The sequence below is a fragment of the Hyla sarda genome, chromosome 3 (assembly GCF_029499605.1).
Source record: "Hyla sarda isolate aHylSar1 chromosome 3, aHylSar1.hap1, whole genome shotgun sequence".
Classification (NCBI taxonomy): Eukaryota; Metazoa; Chordata; class Amphibia; order Anura; family Hylidae; genus Hyla; species Hyla sarda.
Window position 1 is genome coordinate 286942143 of NC_079191.1, and position 16436 is coordinate 286958578.

The 16436-nt window shown below is 37.7% G+C and overlaps 1 protein-coding gene across 4 annotated transcripts in view; it reads left to right on the top strand.

Annotated features, from left to right (window-relative positions):
• PACRG (parkin coregulated) overlaps positions 1 to 15448 on the top strand; it is a 634469-nt gene extending 619021 nt beyond the window's left edge. The window contains exon 7 of one of the 4 annotated variants that reach the window (XM_056566798.1): positions 14581 to 15448. In XM_056566798.1, the coding sequence (XP_056422773.1) occupies positions 14581 to 14741 (161 nt within the window). In that variant the 3' untranslated portion in view covers positions 14742 to 15448. The remainder of the gene's footprint in view (positions 1 to 14580) is intronic. The other 3 variants (XM_056566800.1, XM_056566799.1, XM_056566801.1) reach the window with 3 other exon arrangements.
• The last annotated feature ends 988 nt before the right edge of the window (positions 15449 to 16436 follow it).

Below are 16436 nucleotides of genomic sequence, written 5' to 3' on the forward strand. Positions count from 1 at the left end.
CCCATTTTGGCCTTAAGGACTCAGACAATTTAATTTTTACGTTTTCATTTTTTCCTCCTCGCCTTCTAAAAATCATAACTCTTTTATATTTTCATCCACAGACTAGTATGAGGGCTTGTTTTTTGCGCGACCAGTTGTCCTTTGTAATGACATCACTCATATCATAAAATGTATGGCGCAACCAAAAAACACTATTTTTGTGGGGAAATTAAAACGAAAAACGCAATTTTGCTAATTTTGGAAGGTTTCGTTTTCACGCCGTACAATTTATGGTAAAAATGACGTGTGTTCTTTATTCTGAGGGTCAATACGATTAAAATGATACCCATTATTACGTACTTTTATATTATTGTTGCGCTTAAAAAAAATCACAAACTTTTTAACCAAATTAGTACGTTTATAATCCCTTTATTTTGATGACCTCTAACTTTTTTATTTTTCCGTATAAGCGGCGGTATGGGGGCTCATTTTTTGCGCCATTATCTGTACTTTTTTTTGATACCACATTTGCATATAAAAAACTTTTAATACATTTTTTATAATTTTTTTTTAAATAAAATGTATTAAAAAAGTAGGAATTTTGGACTTTTTTTTTTTTCGTTCACGCCGTTCACCGTACGGGATCATTAACATTTTATTTTAATAGTTCGGACATTTACGCACGCAGCGATACCAAATATGTGTATAAAAAAAATGTTTACGCTTTTTGGGGGTAAAATAGGAAAAAACGGACGTTTTACTTTTTTATTGGGGGAGGGGATTTTTCACTTTTTTTTTACTTTTACATTTTTTTACATTTTTTTTTATACTTGAATAGTCCCCATAGGGGACTATTCATAGCAATACCATGATTGCTAATACTGGTCTGTTCTATGTATAGGACATAGAACAGATCAGTGTTTTCGGTGATCTTCTGCTCTGGTCTGCTCGATCACAGACCAGAGCAGGAGACGCCGGGAGCCGGACGGAGGAAGGAGAGGGGACCTCCATGCGGCGTTATGAATGATGCAGCGCTGCGGGCGATCCGATCATTCATTCAAATCGCGCACTGCCGCAGATGCCGGGATCTGTATTGATCCCGGCACCTGAGGGGTTAATGGCGGACGCCCGCGAGATCGCGGGGGTCGGCCATTGCCGGCGGGTCCCTGGCTGCGATCAGCAGCCGGGATCAGCCGCGCATGACACGGGCATCGCTCCGATGCCCGCGGTTATGCACAGGACGTAAATGTATGTCCTGGTGCGTTAAGTACCACCTCACCAGGACGTACATTTACGTCCTGCGTCCTTAAGGGGTTAAGGAGTTAAAGTATTAGTGTTATAAAAAAAATTTGATATGCTAAAAGCTTTGGATCAGTCTGGGTTTCAGTACTTAGACCTCCGCTGATGGCTAGATATAGCCACTTGAAGTGTGTGACTGACAGATCACTGGGACCCCGACTGCGCAAAATCTTGGACATATCAGTATGGCATGGCAAAAGTTTGTTTTTTTAGGCAAGAAAAATGGGAAACATAGCTAACAGTACTGATATCCAGTCATTCACAAATATGGATGGTTTGACCTTGTAGCAATTATAATAAATAAACTTACAATTGCATTTGTTATAGACTAAATCTTAGCTAAATAATGAAATGCCTGATGTGGTTAGTACATATATACTGTATACTGTATCAAACTCTCCATATACTTTTCATATAGATTGGTTTAGTGGGTCAGAATGAATGAATTATTTACGTGCATCCATAGCTATCTGTTGAGGTTTATGGATGTATTCCATGGATTGTGTCCAACATTGCAGTTTATATTGGACAGATTATTTTATCACAATTACTAGTGGACCCCATCATTGTACAAAGGCCACCATACTAATATAGGGAAGGTCTTTTAGTAAAGTGTCACAAATTATTAGATTAGAAATAAAATAATTAAATAAAAAAATATTAAAAATACATTCAGAATCGGAACTTATGGAAGATTTCCATTTCTTAATGCTGTTACAAACCTCCAGTTTAGTGATTAATGGCTTATTGAAATGTTATACTTTTGCTGCTTACTAAGCTTTTGTGATTTTTCTGGCAAGCATAATTGTGTAGTTTTATTATACATGGACATAAATCAGATTATGCATAGATTTTTTTTTGTTCAGGTCTGGCAAGCAGCTCCCATCTAGAAGTACATAAGTTTATGTATAAAGAATTGTTTGTTTTCTACTTTTCCACCTTTGCAATGTTAACCTGTCTTGACAGTTAGGCTGCTTTCACACTAGAAAGTTTTAAACATCCATTATAATGTCCCTTTAGGAAAACCCTTAAAAACAGCCGTTACAAAATCCCATACGGCCCATTAAAGTCTATGGGATTTTTAAATTATTCGTTTTAACCCGTTATAGCCTGTTATGAATAGCGGACATTATTTTGTGACGGGAGAAAATAGTGCATGTATCAAAAAATAATGTCCATTATTCATAACGGGCTATGACGGGTTAAAACAGATAATGTAAAAACCCCATAGACTTTAATGGGATTTTGAGAGGCCATCGTATGCCGATTTGATCATTTGTCAGGGCCATCGCATGTCGGGGGGTTACAGAGAATAGACTGAGATTAGCCATAAATTAAAAAAAAAAAATAAGGAAATAAAGCATATTAAAGCAAGGGGACTGAAGGCCTAAAACTGCTGCATGGTCTCCTGGCTAGCCCAGTTCGGTTACCATTGAGCACTTTTGTTACTGCAGGGCAAAGCATGCATATGTAATGCAGACCTCTGTCACACAGATAACGTATAACCATATGACAGATGCGGCTTAGCAGACTCTTAGCATGTTACTCTGTGGAAAGGGAACTGCTGCCGAGTGATGCTGAGTAACCAATGAAAACTTGGCCTTGGCAGTCGGCTAGCACAGCTCATTACTGGCATGTGCGGCCAGTAGTGTCTCTCTTATAAGACTGAGGCTGCAACCAGTATCAATGTAACTGCTGTTGTTTCTCTCTGGTCTTGTGGTCCAATGTGAGGGTTATTCCAGGATTTTGCTTTTTTTTTTCCCAACCTTTGAGCCCATGATACTATGTAACAGGAGTTTGTCTGTATGTGAAATCGAGTCTGAAGGCCGCACTATGGGAGGATATTTGGGAGGGAAACAATAATGTGGAGTCATTATGGGTAGAAATATATGGAGATAATTAAAAAAAATCCTGATAGGGGTTTGCTATAAGCCACCAAACATAATGGAAGAGGCAGAAGATCAATTACTGAGGCAAATAAACAAGGCAGTAAATCAGAATGAGGTGATAATAATGGGGGACTTTAACTATCCTGATATAAACTGGGAGACTGAGACCTGTGAATCTCATAAAGGAAACCAGTTTCTGACTATAACTAAAGACAATTATCTGTCCCAAATGGTGCAGGGCCCAACCAGAGGGGGCATCCTACTAGACTTAATATTAACCAACAGACCTGACAAAGTAACTAATGTGCAAGTAGATGGACACCTAGGAAATAGTGATCATAATATAATACATTATAGCTTGTTTTTCAATAAGGGAATCTCTCGAGGGGCCACAAAAACAATGAACTTTAGGAAGGCATAGTTCGATCAACTCAGAGAAGCCCTTAACAATATAAAATGGGATAATGTCCTCAAAAACAAGAATACTGACACTAAATGGGAGACTTTTAAAAATATCTTAAATTCTCACTGCAAGAAGTATATACAGTACAGACCAAAAGTTTGGAAACACCTTCTCATCCCTTTTCTTTATTTTCATGACTATGAAAATTGTAGATTCACACTGAAGGCATCAAAACTATGAATTAACACATGTTTAATTATATACATAACAAAAAAGTGGGAAACAACTGAAAATATGTCATATTCTAGGTTCTTCAAAGTAGACACCTTTTGCTTTGATTACTGCTTTGCACGCTCATTCTCTTGATGAGCTTCAAGAGGTAGTCACCTGAAATGGTCTTCCAACAGTCTTGAAGGAGTTCCCAGAGATGCTTAGCACTTGTTGCCCCTTTTACCTTCACTCTGCGTTCCAGCTCACCCCAAACCATCTCGATTGGGTTCAGGTCTGGTGACTGTGGAGGCCAGGTCATCTGGCACAGCACCCCATCACTCTCCTTCTTGGTCAAATAGCCCTTACACAGCCTGGAGGTGTGTTTGGGGTCATTGTCCTGTTGAAAAATAAATGATGGTCCAACTAAACGCAAACCGGATGGAATAGCATGCCGCTGCAAGATGCTGTGGTAGACATGCTGGTTCAGTATGCCTTCAACTTTGAATAAATCCCCAACAGTGTCACCAGCAAAGCACCCTCACACCATCACACCTGTGAAGTGAAAACCATTTCAGGTGACTACCTCTTGAAGCTCAACAAGAGAATGCCAAGAGTGTGCAAAGCAATAATCAAAGCAAAAGGTGGCTACTTTGAAGAACCTAGAATATGACATATTTTCAGTCGTTTCACACTTTTTTGTTATGTATATAATTCCACATGTGTTAATTCATAGTTTTGATGCCTTCAGTGTGAATCTACAATTTTCATAGTCATGAAAATAAAGAAAACTCTGAATGAGAAGGTGTGTCCAAACTTTTGGTCTGTACTGTACCTTATGGGAATAAAAGGGTCAGAAATAAAAGAAAACCAATATAAATGAACAAAAATTTTAAGGGGGCAATAAATGACAAAAATAAAGCATTTAAATTACTAAAACAGGACGGCAGTGAGGAAGCATTAAAAAGCTATAGAGAAAAATGTAAAATATGTAAAAAAAAACTGATAAAAAACACAAAAATAGAGACAGAAAGACTCATTGCCAAAGAGAGTAAAACTAACCCCAAAATGTTCTTTAACTATATAAATAGCAAAAAGATCAAAAATGAAAGTGTGGGCCCTTTAAAAAATGATGAGGAAGAAATTACAAACGGGGATCAGGAAAAACAAATTCTTTTCCACTGGGTTCACCGAGGAAAATGAAGTACAGTACAGGTCACCTATCTAAACCAGGAAGAAGTACTGTGCCGCCTACAAAAAATCAAAATAGACAAATCACCAGGTCCAGATGGCATTCACCCCCGTGTTCTAAAGGAATTAAGTAATGTGATAGACAGACCCCTATTTTTAATATTCAGGGAATCTATAGTAACAGGGACTGTTCCCCAGGACTGGAGCATGGCAAATGTGGTACCAATATTTAAAAAGGGATTAAAAGGTGACCCCGAAAATTATAGACCTGTTAGTTTAACCTCTGTTGTATGCAAATTGTTTGAGGGTTTTCTAAGGGATGCAGTTCTGGAGTATCTTAATAAAAATAAATGTATGACCCCATATCAGCATGGCTTTATGGATCTGGATAGGTTGGATGTTTTGGCTGGGAAGTGGCAGATGAGGTTCAACACTGATAAATGTAAGGTAATGCACATGGGGAATTATGTATTAAATGGGAGCACACTTGGGACAACTGACATGGAAAAGGATTTAGGAGTCTTAGTTAACAGTAAATTTAGCTGTAGTGACCAGTGTCGGGCACCAAGTGACAGTGTGAACTGTGAGTTAAACAGGTTGCAGGGGCACATGTTTTATGCTGGCTGAGGGTAGCTCACCAGTTAGTAGTCAGTGCATGCTTATATGTGTAGTCAGTGACCAGACGGTCTAGGACTTTGGTTTGTTCCTGAGTTATGTTTTGTTTTACCTGCAACCTGCGAAGTGCCAGACATGTATGCAGAACGGTTGTCTGGCGAGTTATTGCGAGGAAACGTGTCCCGTAGCAAGTGACCAGGACGATCCCAGAGCTAATCCCCAAGGGGGAATCCTTACAGAGACCTAATAACTGTGTATAAATATACTGTATCAGGGGACAGTACAGAGACCTCTCCCATGATCTATTTATACCCAGGACTGTATCTATAACAAGGGGGCATCCTCTACGTTTAGAGGAAAGAAGGTTTCTGCACCAGCACAGACGGGGGTTCTTTACTGTAAGAGCAGTGAGACTGTGGAATTCTCTGCCTGAGGAGGTGGTCATGGGGAACTCTGTAAAAGAGCTCAAAAGGGGTCTGAGGGCATTTTTGGAGAGTTATAACATCGCTGGTTATGTATACTAGATTTATAGGGACAGAACGTTGATCCAGGGATTTATTCTGACTGCCATATTTGGAGTCCGGAAGGAATTTTTACCTCTAGTATGAGGGTTTTTTGCCTTCCTCTGGATCAACTCAGTAGGGACTCATTAGGGTTATAGGTTGAACTTGATGGACTCTGGTCTTTTTTCAACCTTATGAACTATGTTACTATGTGTTACCTCTGTGCTCCACATTGTCTTGTTTTCATGCACAGGACCCACACCCGGTAGTGCTGTAGTGCAAAAAAGTCTTTTCATTTCATTGTTGTCTCTCTCCTTTCCTAGCATTACTCCAGTAAACCTCTTCTACCCTGCTATCCACCCATACACTGCAGTATAGCCGCACCCCCTGCAGAGTATGTGACTTATGACATATTGTCTCTAGCTGCATGGAATGCTGGGAAAGTTCAAGACAGTAAAATAAAAAGACTTGCACTACACCACTTCTGTGTGTGGGTCCTGTCCATGAAAATGGGACAGTGGGACGGCGCCCTGAGGTAATAGAAGAATATTAAACAATATTATAACGTGGGATCATGGGCTCAAAGGCTGAACAAAAATACTCCTGGAATACCCTATTAAATCCTCCAGATCTTGTTACATTGAGGGGGCTGTATATATTTACATATAAACCTTTTTATAGAGTTACTTGTGTTTCAGAATAAAAATGTATTGCTTCCCCTTCTATTATTGTGCACAGTTAGATGCGCAGGCTGTGTACATGGCTTATTGTTTGATCATTTCTGTGTATATCTGAATGTACAGACATACGGCTCCGTGTATTTGTAGTAAAGCCAGCAGGACTTGTGTGTGTAACATTATTCAGCCCCACTTTGTTTCATTATTGATCCTCTAGCTACACAAGCTATTTGGAAAGTTTTACCTTATTATTACAGCAATAAAACTGCTCAGCAACTCAGATAAAAATATCAATCCCTTTTTAGAATGATTTAATATATCATCTGCTGTTATTTGTCAAGGAAAAAAAAAAACACACACACAATGCCTTTGTCTTCATATTAGGACTTCAATAAAAATGTGAAGTAGGCAAGGATTCTGTTTGATCCAGGCTAGTATTTCCAGGGAATGGAAAATAGTGATAACAGCTGTCATACTGGCCTGATTTCAATGTATTTGTTTCAGGAGCAAATCACAAGTGTATTTGTACTTGACTTGCATCATTCGTAAAACTTGTCCATGTGTTCCACCGTCACAGTGACATCTGACAGGGGTTTTCAGAAATGTTTCTGTAAATAGCATTGTGTCTATCAGTAGTTTATAGGGACATGACACAGTCGTTTTTCCCCGGCGTCTATATATTTATTTAGTTGCGTTCTTAAGCTCTCTTTGTGCTATTGATATACTGACTACAGGAAATATGACTGTGACAGTAGTTATAGGAGACATATATGTTTTGTTTTTGTCTTTAGTTTCTTATATGGTTAGTAAAGACATTTTCCTAAGCAAAACCAATTTCCACTGGAATGCAGACTACCATGTTATGTATAGTAGACTTAAAGGGGCATTCCCATTAAAAGTATTTGTGGCATATCAACATGATACAAATAAATGCCATATAATACTACTCTTTGTCCGCCATAATCATTGCAGGGGAAATATACTTTAATGGAGGTTTCTGGAACCACACTGATTAGACGATATAGTAACCTAAATGAAAGGGGAACACTTTTTTTTGGGGGGGGGGGGGGGTTGTGTTTTTACTTTTCCCTCCTCCTTTTAAAATCCATAACTCATTTTACCACAAAATGTACAGGAAGCGATATATAAATATATAAAATTCACCATTATGCCACTTCCTAAGAAGTACACTTTATGGTAAAATTATAAATTTGCTTTTATTCTGTAGGTCCATACGATTACAACCAATTTGAGGGTTTTGTTTTCTTTTACTAGTTTAAAAAAAATATAACTAAAATAAAAATGATTATGCTTAAAATTGCCCTCTCCTGACCCTTATCATGTTTTTATTTTTACATATATGGGACTGTATGAGGACTCATTATTTGTACCATGATCTGTAGTTTTTAGAAGTACTATTTTTGTTTTAATGGGACTTTTTGATCATATTTTTTTTTTCTGGAAGTGACCAAAAATTCTTAATTCTTGACTTTGGTATTTTTTTTTACATCTATGTCATTTACCATGCTCTTCAATTAACATTATATTTAACTAGTTTAGATATTTCCATATGTGTAGGTACCACATATGTTACCAGATTCATGGAGTGCTGCAGTGATGGTTTCCATCTGCACACAAATTTGTTGAGTTTGGCCAGAGTGACCACTGGGTTCTTAGTCACCTCTGTTACCAAAGACCTTTTTTCCCAGAGTACTTAGTTTGCTGGGGTGGCCAGCTCAAGAAAGAGTTCTGGTTGTTTCAAACTTCTTCTATGTAAGAACTATGGATGCCACTGTGCTCCTGGGAACTTTCAGTGCGGCAAAAAAATGTTTTAACCTTTTCTATATCTGTACCTCCACACAATCCTGTCTCTTAGCTCTACAGGTTGTTCTTTCTACCTCATGGCTTGTTATTTTGCTCTGATATGTATTATCAGCTGTGAGACCTTATATAGAAAGTGATGTGTCTTTCCAAATCCTGTTCAATCATCTAAATTTTCCACAAGTGTCTCCAATCAAGGTGTAGAAACATCTCAAAGATGATCAAGACAAATAGGAGGCCTCTTGGGCTAAAGTGTCATAGCAAAGGGTCTGAATACTTCTGTCCATACAAAATATTTGGTTTTAATTTTCAATAAATATTTTCCCTTGGTCATGAGTGTAGAATGATAGGGGATAATCTAAATTTTTTTTTTCAATATAGCACAAGGCTCTAATATAACAAAATGTAAAAAAAATTTAAAGAAGAGTCTGAAAACTTTCCAAATGCATTGTACTTTGCAGTACATATCTTGGTAAATGCTTAACTTGGTTTATGGCTTCATGATTTTATGTATAACACATCTGAGATGAATTCATATATTTTATTCTAACAAATATTGGTTCACTTCACACAATGGCGCCTTCCAATTCAGGAGTCAACAGGTGCATTTTAATATTAAAGATCCCAATGTAAGTGTTTCATGTGAAGCAAAAAAGAATGTGTCTTGTTACATAAAAACTATATCTCACTGCTTTTCTGCTTTTCAAGGGGTTTAGCATTCAAAAGCTTCTCATTATTCCTGGATAAGTAATGTAACCACATTCGGAGGGCAGGTATACTATAAAGTGTATCTGTTCATTGCAAAAAAAAAAAAAAAAAAAAAAACCCTCTCTGTCTCTGGAGTGTAATGAAACATTTTTCAGTGAGTAATGAATGTAAAAGAACATGCAGCTTATGAAATAAAGCCCTGACAGTCATACTAACAGCTATTTGATATCTGCTAGGCTTTCCTATATCTCATGGAAAATGAATGCACTCACAATTTCCCTTTCATTAATTGATATGGCGACAATAAGGCACAACTCGAAGCATTTACTTTCACGATCAATGTTTGTATGGCATAGGAAGTAGATTTCGTATTTCAGAGCACTATCTCCGCATGAAGCACAGATATAAAGTTACAGTTAGAGGATGTCTCTGAAAAACCTTATGTATCAGTATCAATTTGCTTCAAAGCACAGATGATGGCTGCATACTTAACATTAGGTGTTCTGAACAAATCAATGTGATTCATCTTTCTTGTAGAGATAGTCATTGTTCTCTTTCCTTCTATTCGCCCCTAATTATCTCACTTTGAGCTGTAATATTTGCTAATTTCAGTGGAGAGAGGAATAAGCAGTTATTGTACATGGCAGGTGACTACGCTGAGAAGCTGACCATTTTAGTCAAATCACATCTAAGCGATCATTTCATACTTGAAGGCATAGAAAAGTAGGATTTGTAGTGGATAGATGGTTTTTTCATATAGCCCTGAGAAAATCTATAATAACAGTTCTGCCGAATTGCTTCTCTATAGGATGAACCTTCCATTGTTCTGGTTTTTCATTTTTTCGTCTGCCCATACAAATTTAGTAGAGGATTTACAAGTGTTTAGTAATCGGTTATTAAGCTGGCAGTTCTCTATGAGCCTCCAATACATACTATTCACCCCCACTGCAGTTCAATTCAGACGCATCAGCATTTTCTACAATGAATATTTAACACAAGACTGCACTTGTTCTAAAGACAATTTCATTCCATTTGGCAATGTGATCTATGGCTTTGTGCATTTGCAATTGACAGGAGGTCTAGTCTTAAGGTTCTCATACAGTTTAAGCAAAAGTTGACCGAAACCTGTTGTTCTGGGAAAGATAACCCACTATTAGATCTATCTGACTGAGGCTTACCCTACTCTCTCCGTAGAAGAAATATGAATGTTTGCCCGTGTATGGGGTACTTGCGAGAGATAACGGTCATTCGACAGGTGGTGGCCACCTTTATTTCAACAATCATATACATTGTAGTTGTATAATGCTAATATAAATGTAAGTAAAATAACATTCTGATTGTACACATACATAAAAAAAAACCTTCATGATTATATGTAGACATGGCTGAGAACAAAGAAGGCATTTTGAAAGAATCAGCTATAGAGTCACTGTAGAGACAGCATTGGACCAGAGAAAGTTAAAAGCTTCTTAAAGACAAAGCAGTAGATCCCCATTGGGTCACCAAAATAGCTCTGACCACTGTGGTATCTGACACCGAGACTTTAGCAGGAGACCCTTTACATTATGTAAGTTGTAAGTTGGGGTCTCCTTGGATTTAACTTGTTTTTTCATGTTGAGGTATGGGAATGTGGAGTCCAAGAAAGCACCTTAAGCTTTTTGTTCCGTTTCTCAGACCATTCCTGAATAGTTTTTGCAGCTTGGCAAGATAATACTGATAAAAAATAGGCCACCTCCATTAGGAAATAATGTTGCCATAAATAGGTACACTTGGGGGGGATCATGTACTATATGCAGTGTTTTGATTCTCCACACATAAGTCAAGCTCTGTCCATTTAGTGAAACCAGCACTTCTATGGTGGCCATGAGCTGATGTATATTTCTTCAACTTGCAAGTCGGCCTTAAAGTCATGTGAGCAGGGCCCCCATCCATCCTCCTTCATGCCTCCTCCACGCCACCTTGGCTTAGGAATCGTACATGCTCAAAAAGTTGCACATCTTTGCACAAAAATGATGATATTTCAGTAAAAATATGCAGATTTTGAGCATGTACGCTGCTGACATACCTTAGTGCATGACTCCCTTACTTTTTGACAATGTTTAGGTGGTGGGTGTCAAAGTTCCATTTACAAGAACTAAAGGTTTCCTAGCAGAATATAGCTCAAACCATCACATTGCCTATGTTGGATTGCCTTCTTCCTATAGTGTATCCTGGTGCCATCTTTTTCCCTAATAAGTGATGACTCCTTGACACTTACTTTTTTGGCTGGATTTAGAGCAGACAGGTTCACTTTAAGCATTAACATTATCAGTCATTTAGTAGGTCTTCTGGCAGATCTGACCAAACATGCTAACTATCACTCCCCACATGCATTAATATGTCATTGGTTCACTTCCTTGGACCACTCTTGGTAGTTACTTATCATTACATACCAGGACACCCCACAGGATCTTCCATTTTGGATATACTCTGACTTGTCTAGCATCACAATTTGGTCCTTGTCAGATTTACTTAGATTCTTACACCTGCCCACTTTTCTCCAGCATTATACTGTTTACTTTTTGCCTAATACATTGGACAGCTATGTTATGGCTGATTTCGGTATGTATAAATATATATATTTGTGTGTGTATGCTTTCTCTTGGAGTAGTATTTTTATGGCCTGATAATGACGTTGAATATATATTTTAGGGTAATGACCTTCACTGTGAATTGCTGATATTACTCATTTCTTAATGAAAACCTTTTTTATTCATGTCTGCCAGTAGAGAATTATCCTGTCATTGTGATGTGTTAACTTGTTCTAACAAAAGCTGCAATCCAACCTACTTTAAGAATTCTCAGCAATGTGATTATACAGAATTATAGGGAAATAAAAACTAGCATTGGCAATGGATGGATTTGGCCAAGAAGTAGTATAGGAGATTGAACATACCCTTTATTAAGCTAACTGTTAGGACTAAAAATAAAGGCTAGCTGCTGTGACAAATAGAATAGTGACTTTCCATGTGTCACTTGTTACTGCTTGCACATTTTAGGTTCTTTGTATTTTGCTTCCTAGAACATGTATTTGATATCTACACTGTGCAGTAGGCATAGCCATTCTAGAAAAGGTGCATATGAATGGTTGAATGTAGATTTAGTAGACACAGTTAGTACTGTTGTCTTGTGAAACAACAGAACAACATTCCCTTACAGTTTATATTTTATTAAGAATTCCCCCAAAATGGCTCAAAACCACCACTTGATTAAGTGGTGTTCTATACAGACAATTTATAAGAAACATATTGTACGGTGTGCTATATAAGCAATGCATAATAAAAATATTGTACCATGTGCTATAAAAGGATGTCATCATATATAGTACAGTGTGTCCTTTAGGCAATTTATAATAAATAGATGCCATTTTGCACTATTTGTACACCAGCAGTACCTAATGAATAGTAAAGTGTAACATCAATTGACAAAACCATACTGATCCATTAAGTTTCAGTCCCAATGAGGAAAGAGTGCTGTGGAATACATAAATAATGAAAGAAGAAATTAGTAGTCAGCAGTATAAATGAGAGCCGGGTGATCAGTCTATATCTGTGAGCACAGTCAGTGGCTATGTAAGCTATACTCCAGTAATAAGGTTTTGATCCTTCCTGAAGCACTGTAAATGCAAATGAAAGAAAGGATATGTTTCATAGCTCATGAGTTGTTTTCTCTATATGATTAGTATTGATCCCTTGGTTGCCCTTTTGAGTTGTAGGTCACTTTGAAAAACTTTACAAAAGCACTTTAAATAATGAATAGTTCTGGTAAATTATGCAGACTTTGGTCCTGTACACTGAACTGACAAGAGTCACTTGTTATAGTAAATCAATAGTTTACACTCATAAAGTTTTTATTCTTCAACTTTTATCTTTCTTCCCCTTGCAAATTTTTCGCTCAACAATGTGAAGTAAATTAAACAGGATAGAGACGGCTATTGTATTAAGTCTATAAATTCCCTACATAACTCAGATTTATGGAAGACCTTTTAATACCCGTTAAGTTGCTCAATGAACAAAAAATGAATTCTTCTTTTCACAAATGCTATATGACTTTAATAGATCTTAGGAACATGAAGATAACATTTTAAGGAAGGAATTACTGCAACTATCATTAAGTTCTGTGTAGTAATGATACATTTTGTAGGAGTGTGTATATACTAAATATAAAATAATGCTCCACCTGATGCTATTTTACACAACAGCAATGTTTTATGTTTTTCTTAAAATTTACTGTTCGCTGTGAGCATGCTCCTGACACAACAAGCAGGGCTGCCAGAGATGTTGTCAGGGGCGAAACTATGAAGGTGCAGAGATTACGGTTGCGTCAAAGTACTAGATCCTAAATAGGTCCAAAAGGTGTCAAAGGTGTCAGCCTTCACCGGTAGTGTAAATTATGTGTGGTAGTTGGGGACCTGGTGCAGATACTACACTGAGCTTCAGGAACTGCCTAGGGGAGTATACATATTCATCACTGCCGTTCAGCCGACAGTTTTCTCTAAATTTCAAATTCTTATAACTATTTGGCACATCTGAACATCCATGTGTTGTCTATGGGAAGGTGTAAGCTGCAGCCAGATCCCTCTGGCACCGGATTAGCCCTGGATTAACCTCTTTTTTTAAGCGTCAAAGATTCAACATGCCTCAACATCTGTCATTGGATAGTTGGGAGGCCGCCATACCCCTTAAACAGTTGGACAATACCACCGGCATCAATGGCAGGTTTGACCAACTGTAGTATGAGGTGTATGGGCACCTTAACATTTGCTGACATGTGTAAAGGTCAAAAAGGACATTTTCTCCAACTACCATACTGGCCAGATCGCTCTTTACTTACTAATAAATCATGGAAGCATGGAGATTCTGCTTTGGCGGTATTTAAAAGTCCACAGAACCATAGCCTAAAAATCCTGGACCCTGATGCCACATCTGTACCATTTCCTTAGCTGTCATGTACCATTTATAATATTTCTATCCTGTATTGTGGCTGAAAGGCCTTTGGCAAATTCCTCCCTCCGGCTACATAGTAGTTATGTCTTATGGTAACTGTATAAAAAGGGAAACATCAATCTTCTTTTACTTTGCTATAAGCAGCTTTGCAGACTATATTATGAAATAATAATTTCACAGCTTATGACAGGAAACTTGTAATAAAGGATTTAAATATTCTACTATGTATGGACAAAGATAGAAATACAGATGACAAGTGAAATAACCAAACTGTAAGCTAACAGTGGTCTCTTCTTCTTGCAGTGAACTCTGGAGATGGCATTGACTACAGCCAGCAAAAACGTGAAAACATTGGAGACTTGATTCAAGAAACACTAGAAGCCTTTGAACGTCACGGAGGAGAAGATGCTTTCATCAATATAAAATACATGGTCCCTACCTATGAATCCTGTTTGCTAAACTAGATTAAAACTGAAAAAGTGAACAGATAGGAATGTCTTCTCTTTACTTCCGAAACTGTACACCCATTTCTGTTATTTATGCCTTTTTTTTCTTCACAGCTGCTAAAATGAGATCTTCTGGGCCATTTGACTGTTAGTACTATTGTGCACCAGGCTATGGAATACATAAACACTGACTGTTTCATACATTACAATGGTGTACTGTGCTTTTTTGTACCATGAAAGAATACCCTCTTTATGGCCGCGCTGACTGAAATGAGAGTCAGAGTTAAGACTTCACTTGTACAGACAATAAAACTATAATTTTCATATGCAATTCAGCAATTGCTGCTCCGAGTTCTGTAGCCCTAAGGGTGATGTCAGAGGTTTTAATGAGGGTTCGCTCTGACTGCTTAATAGGTGTTTGTCATGGAAAACAACTAGCAGTTCAGCTGTGACTTTTCTGCAGCTGTGCAGTATAAAGTCCTGTTGCATAGTAAACCACTTCATTTATGGTATACAGTAAGTAACAGTGACATTTTAGACAGCAAATACTAAAGTTGTCATGCAGTATAATGGATTTGTTTTATACTACGGTTGCATAGACATCATATGTATACTCATATTAACTCTGGTAGGTATTTTCATCTCTTTGAATTCAGAATTCCCATGGATTTGCTTACAGATCTATCAGTTAGCATGGATGTTTTATAATAAAGGGATTGCATCTGTGCAATAATGTGTGGTTTATTTACATATCTCTTCTATGCCATATTATTAGATCACAGGCCTGCATTAGTTGGTAGCCTATAGTATCGGATAGTTAACACTTACAAAAGGTAGTGATTTCCTTAAAGGGGTTATCCACCATAAGGTTATTTTAGTACGTACCTGGCAGGCAGTAATGGACATGCTTAGGAAGGATCTGCGCTTATCTTGGGGCTAAATGGCTATGTTGTGATATTACCAGAACACTGTGGCTAGCTTTTTGTGAAGTTGTGTTTCCTGTTTGACTTATGTTTTATTTTTTTTTTACTACAAATCCCACAATGCTATTTTCCTCCCTCCCACACATCAGCCCATCACCACCCATTGAAACAAAAGACCTGTGGTTTTCAATCAGGGTGCCTACAGCTGTTGCATTAGTTGTAGATTGATCCCTCCACCCATTGAAGCAGACAGGCTCCCTGTCATCAGCTGACTAGTGAGTCAGGTCTTGTCCGCATTGCAAGCTGGGAAAAATCTGAGACAACAGTCATTTTGTACGCTAGTAAAAATAAATATTGGGGTGAAAATCACGGAAGAATTGGGAGAAAACCCGTCACACACAGGTACAGACACTATATTATGAACTACACTAACTTTACAGCCCCTGTAGCAAAGTCAAATAAAAAAAATCCTGGAATACCCCTTTAAGTGAAGCATTTCTCAGATTTTTCTGTGTAGATTCACCTAAGGTTCACCAAAAAGGTGTTTAACTATTTATAGAAAATCATTTGTTCACATAGAAATCACTCTGATGTGCACAAAGAGGAAAAACAGCAGTGTGATAGAGTTCTTGGTGCTTAGTGAGAACGTGTAGTCCCTCATTCCAGGGGATTAATAATCAGAGAGCAATGATATTCATGAATTTGTATTACAACTCACTATATGGCTCAACAACAATAGATCAACAGCTACAGAAATTTAGCACATGCAGAGTGAAAACAGCAGTGCATG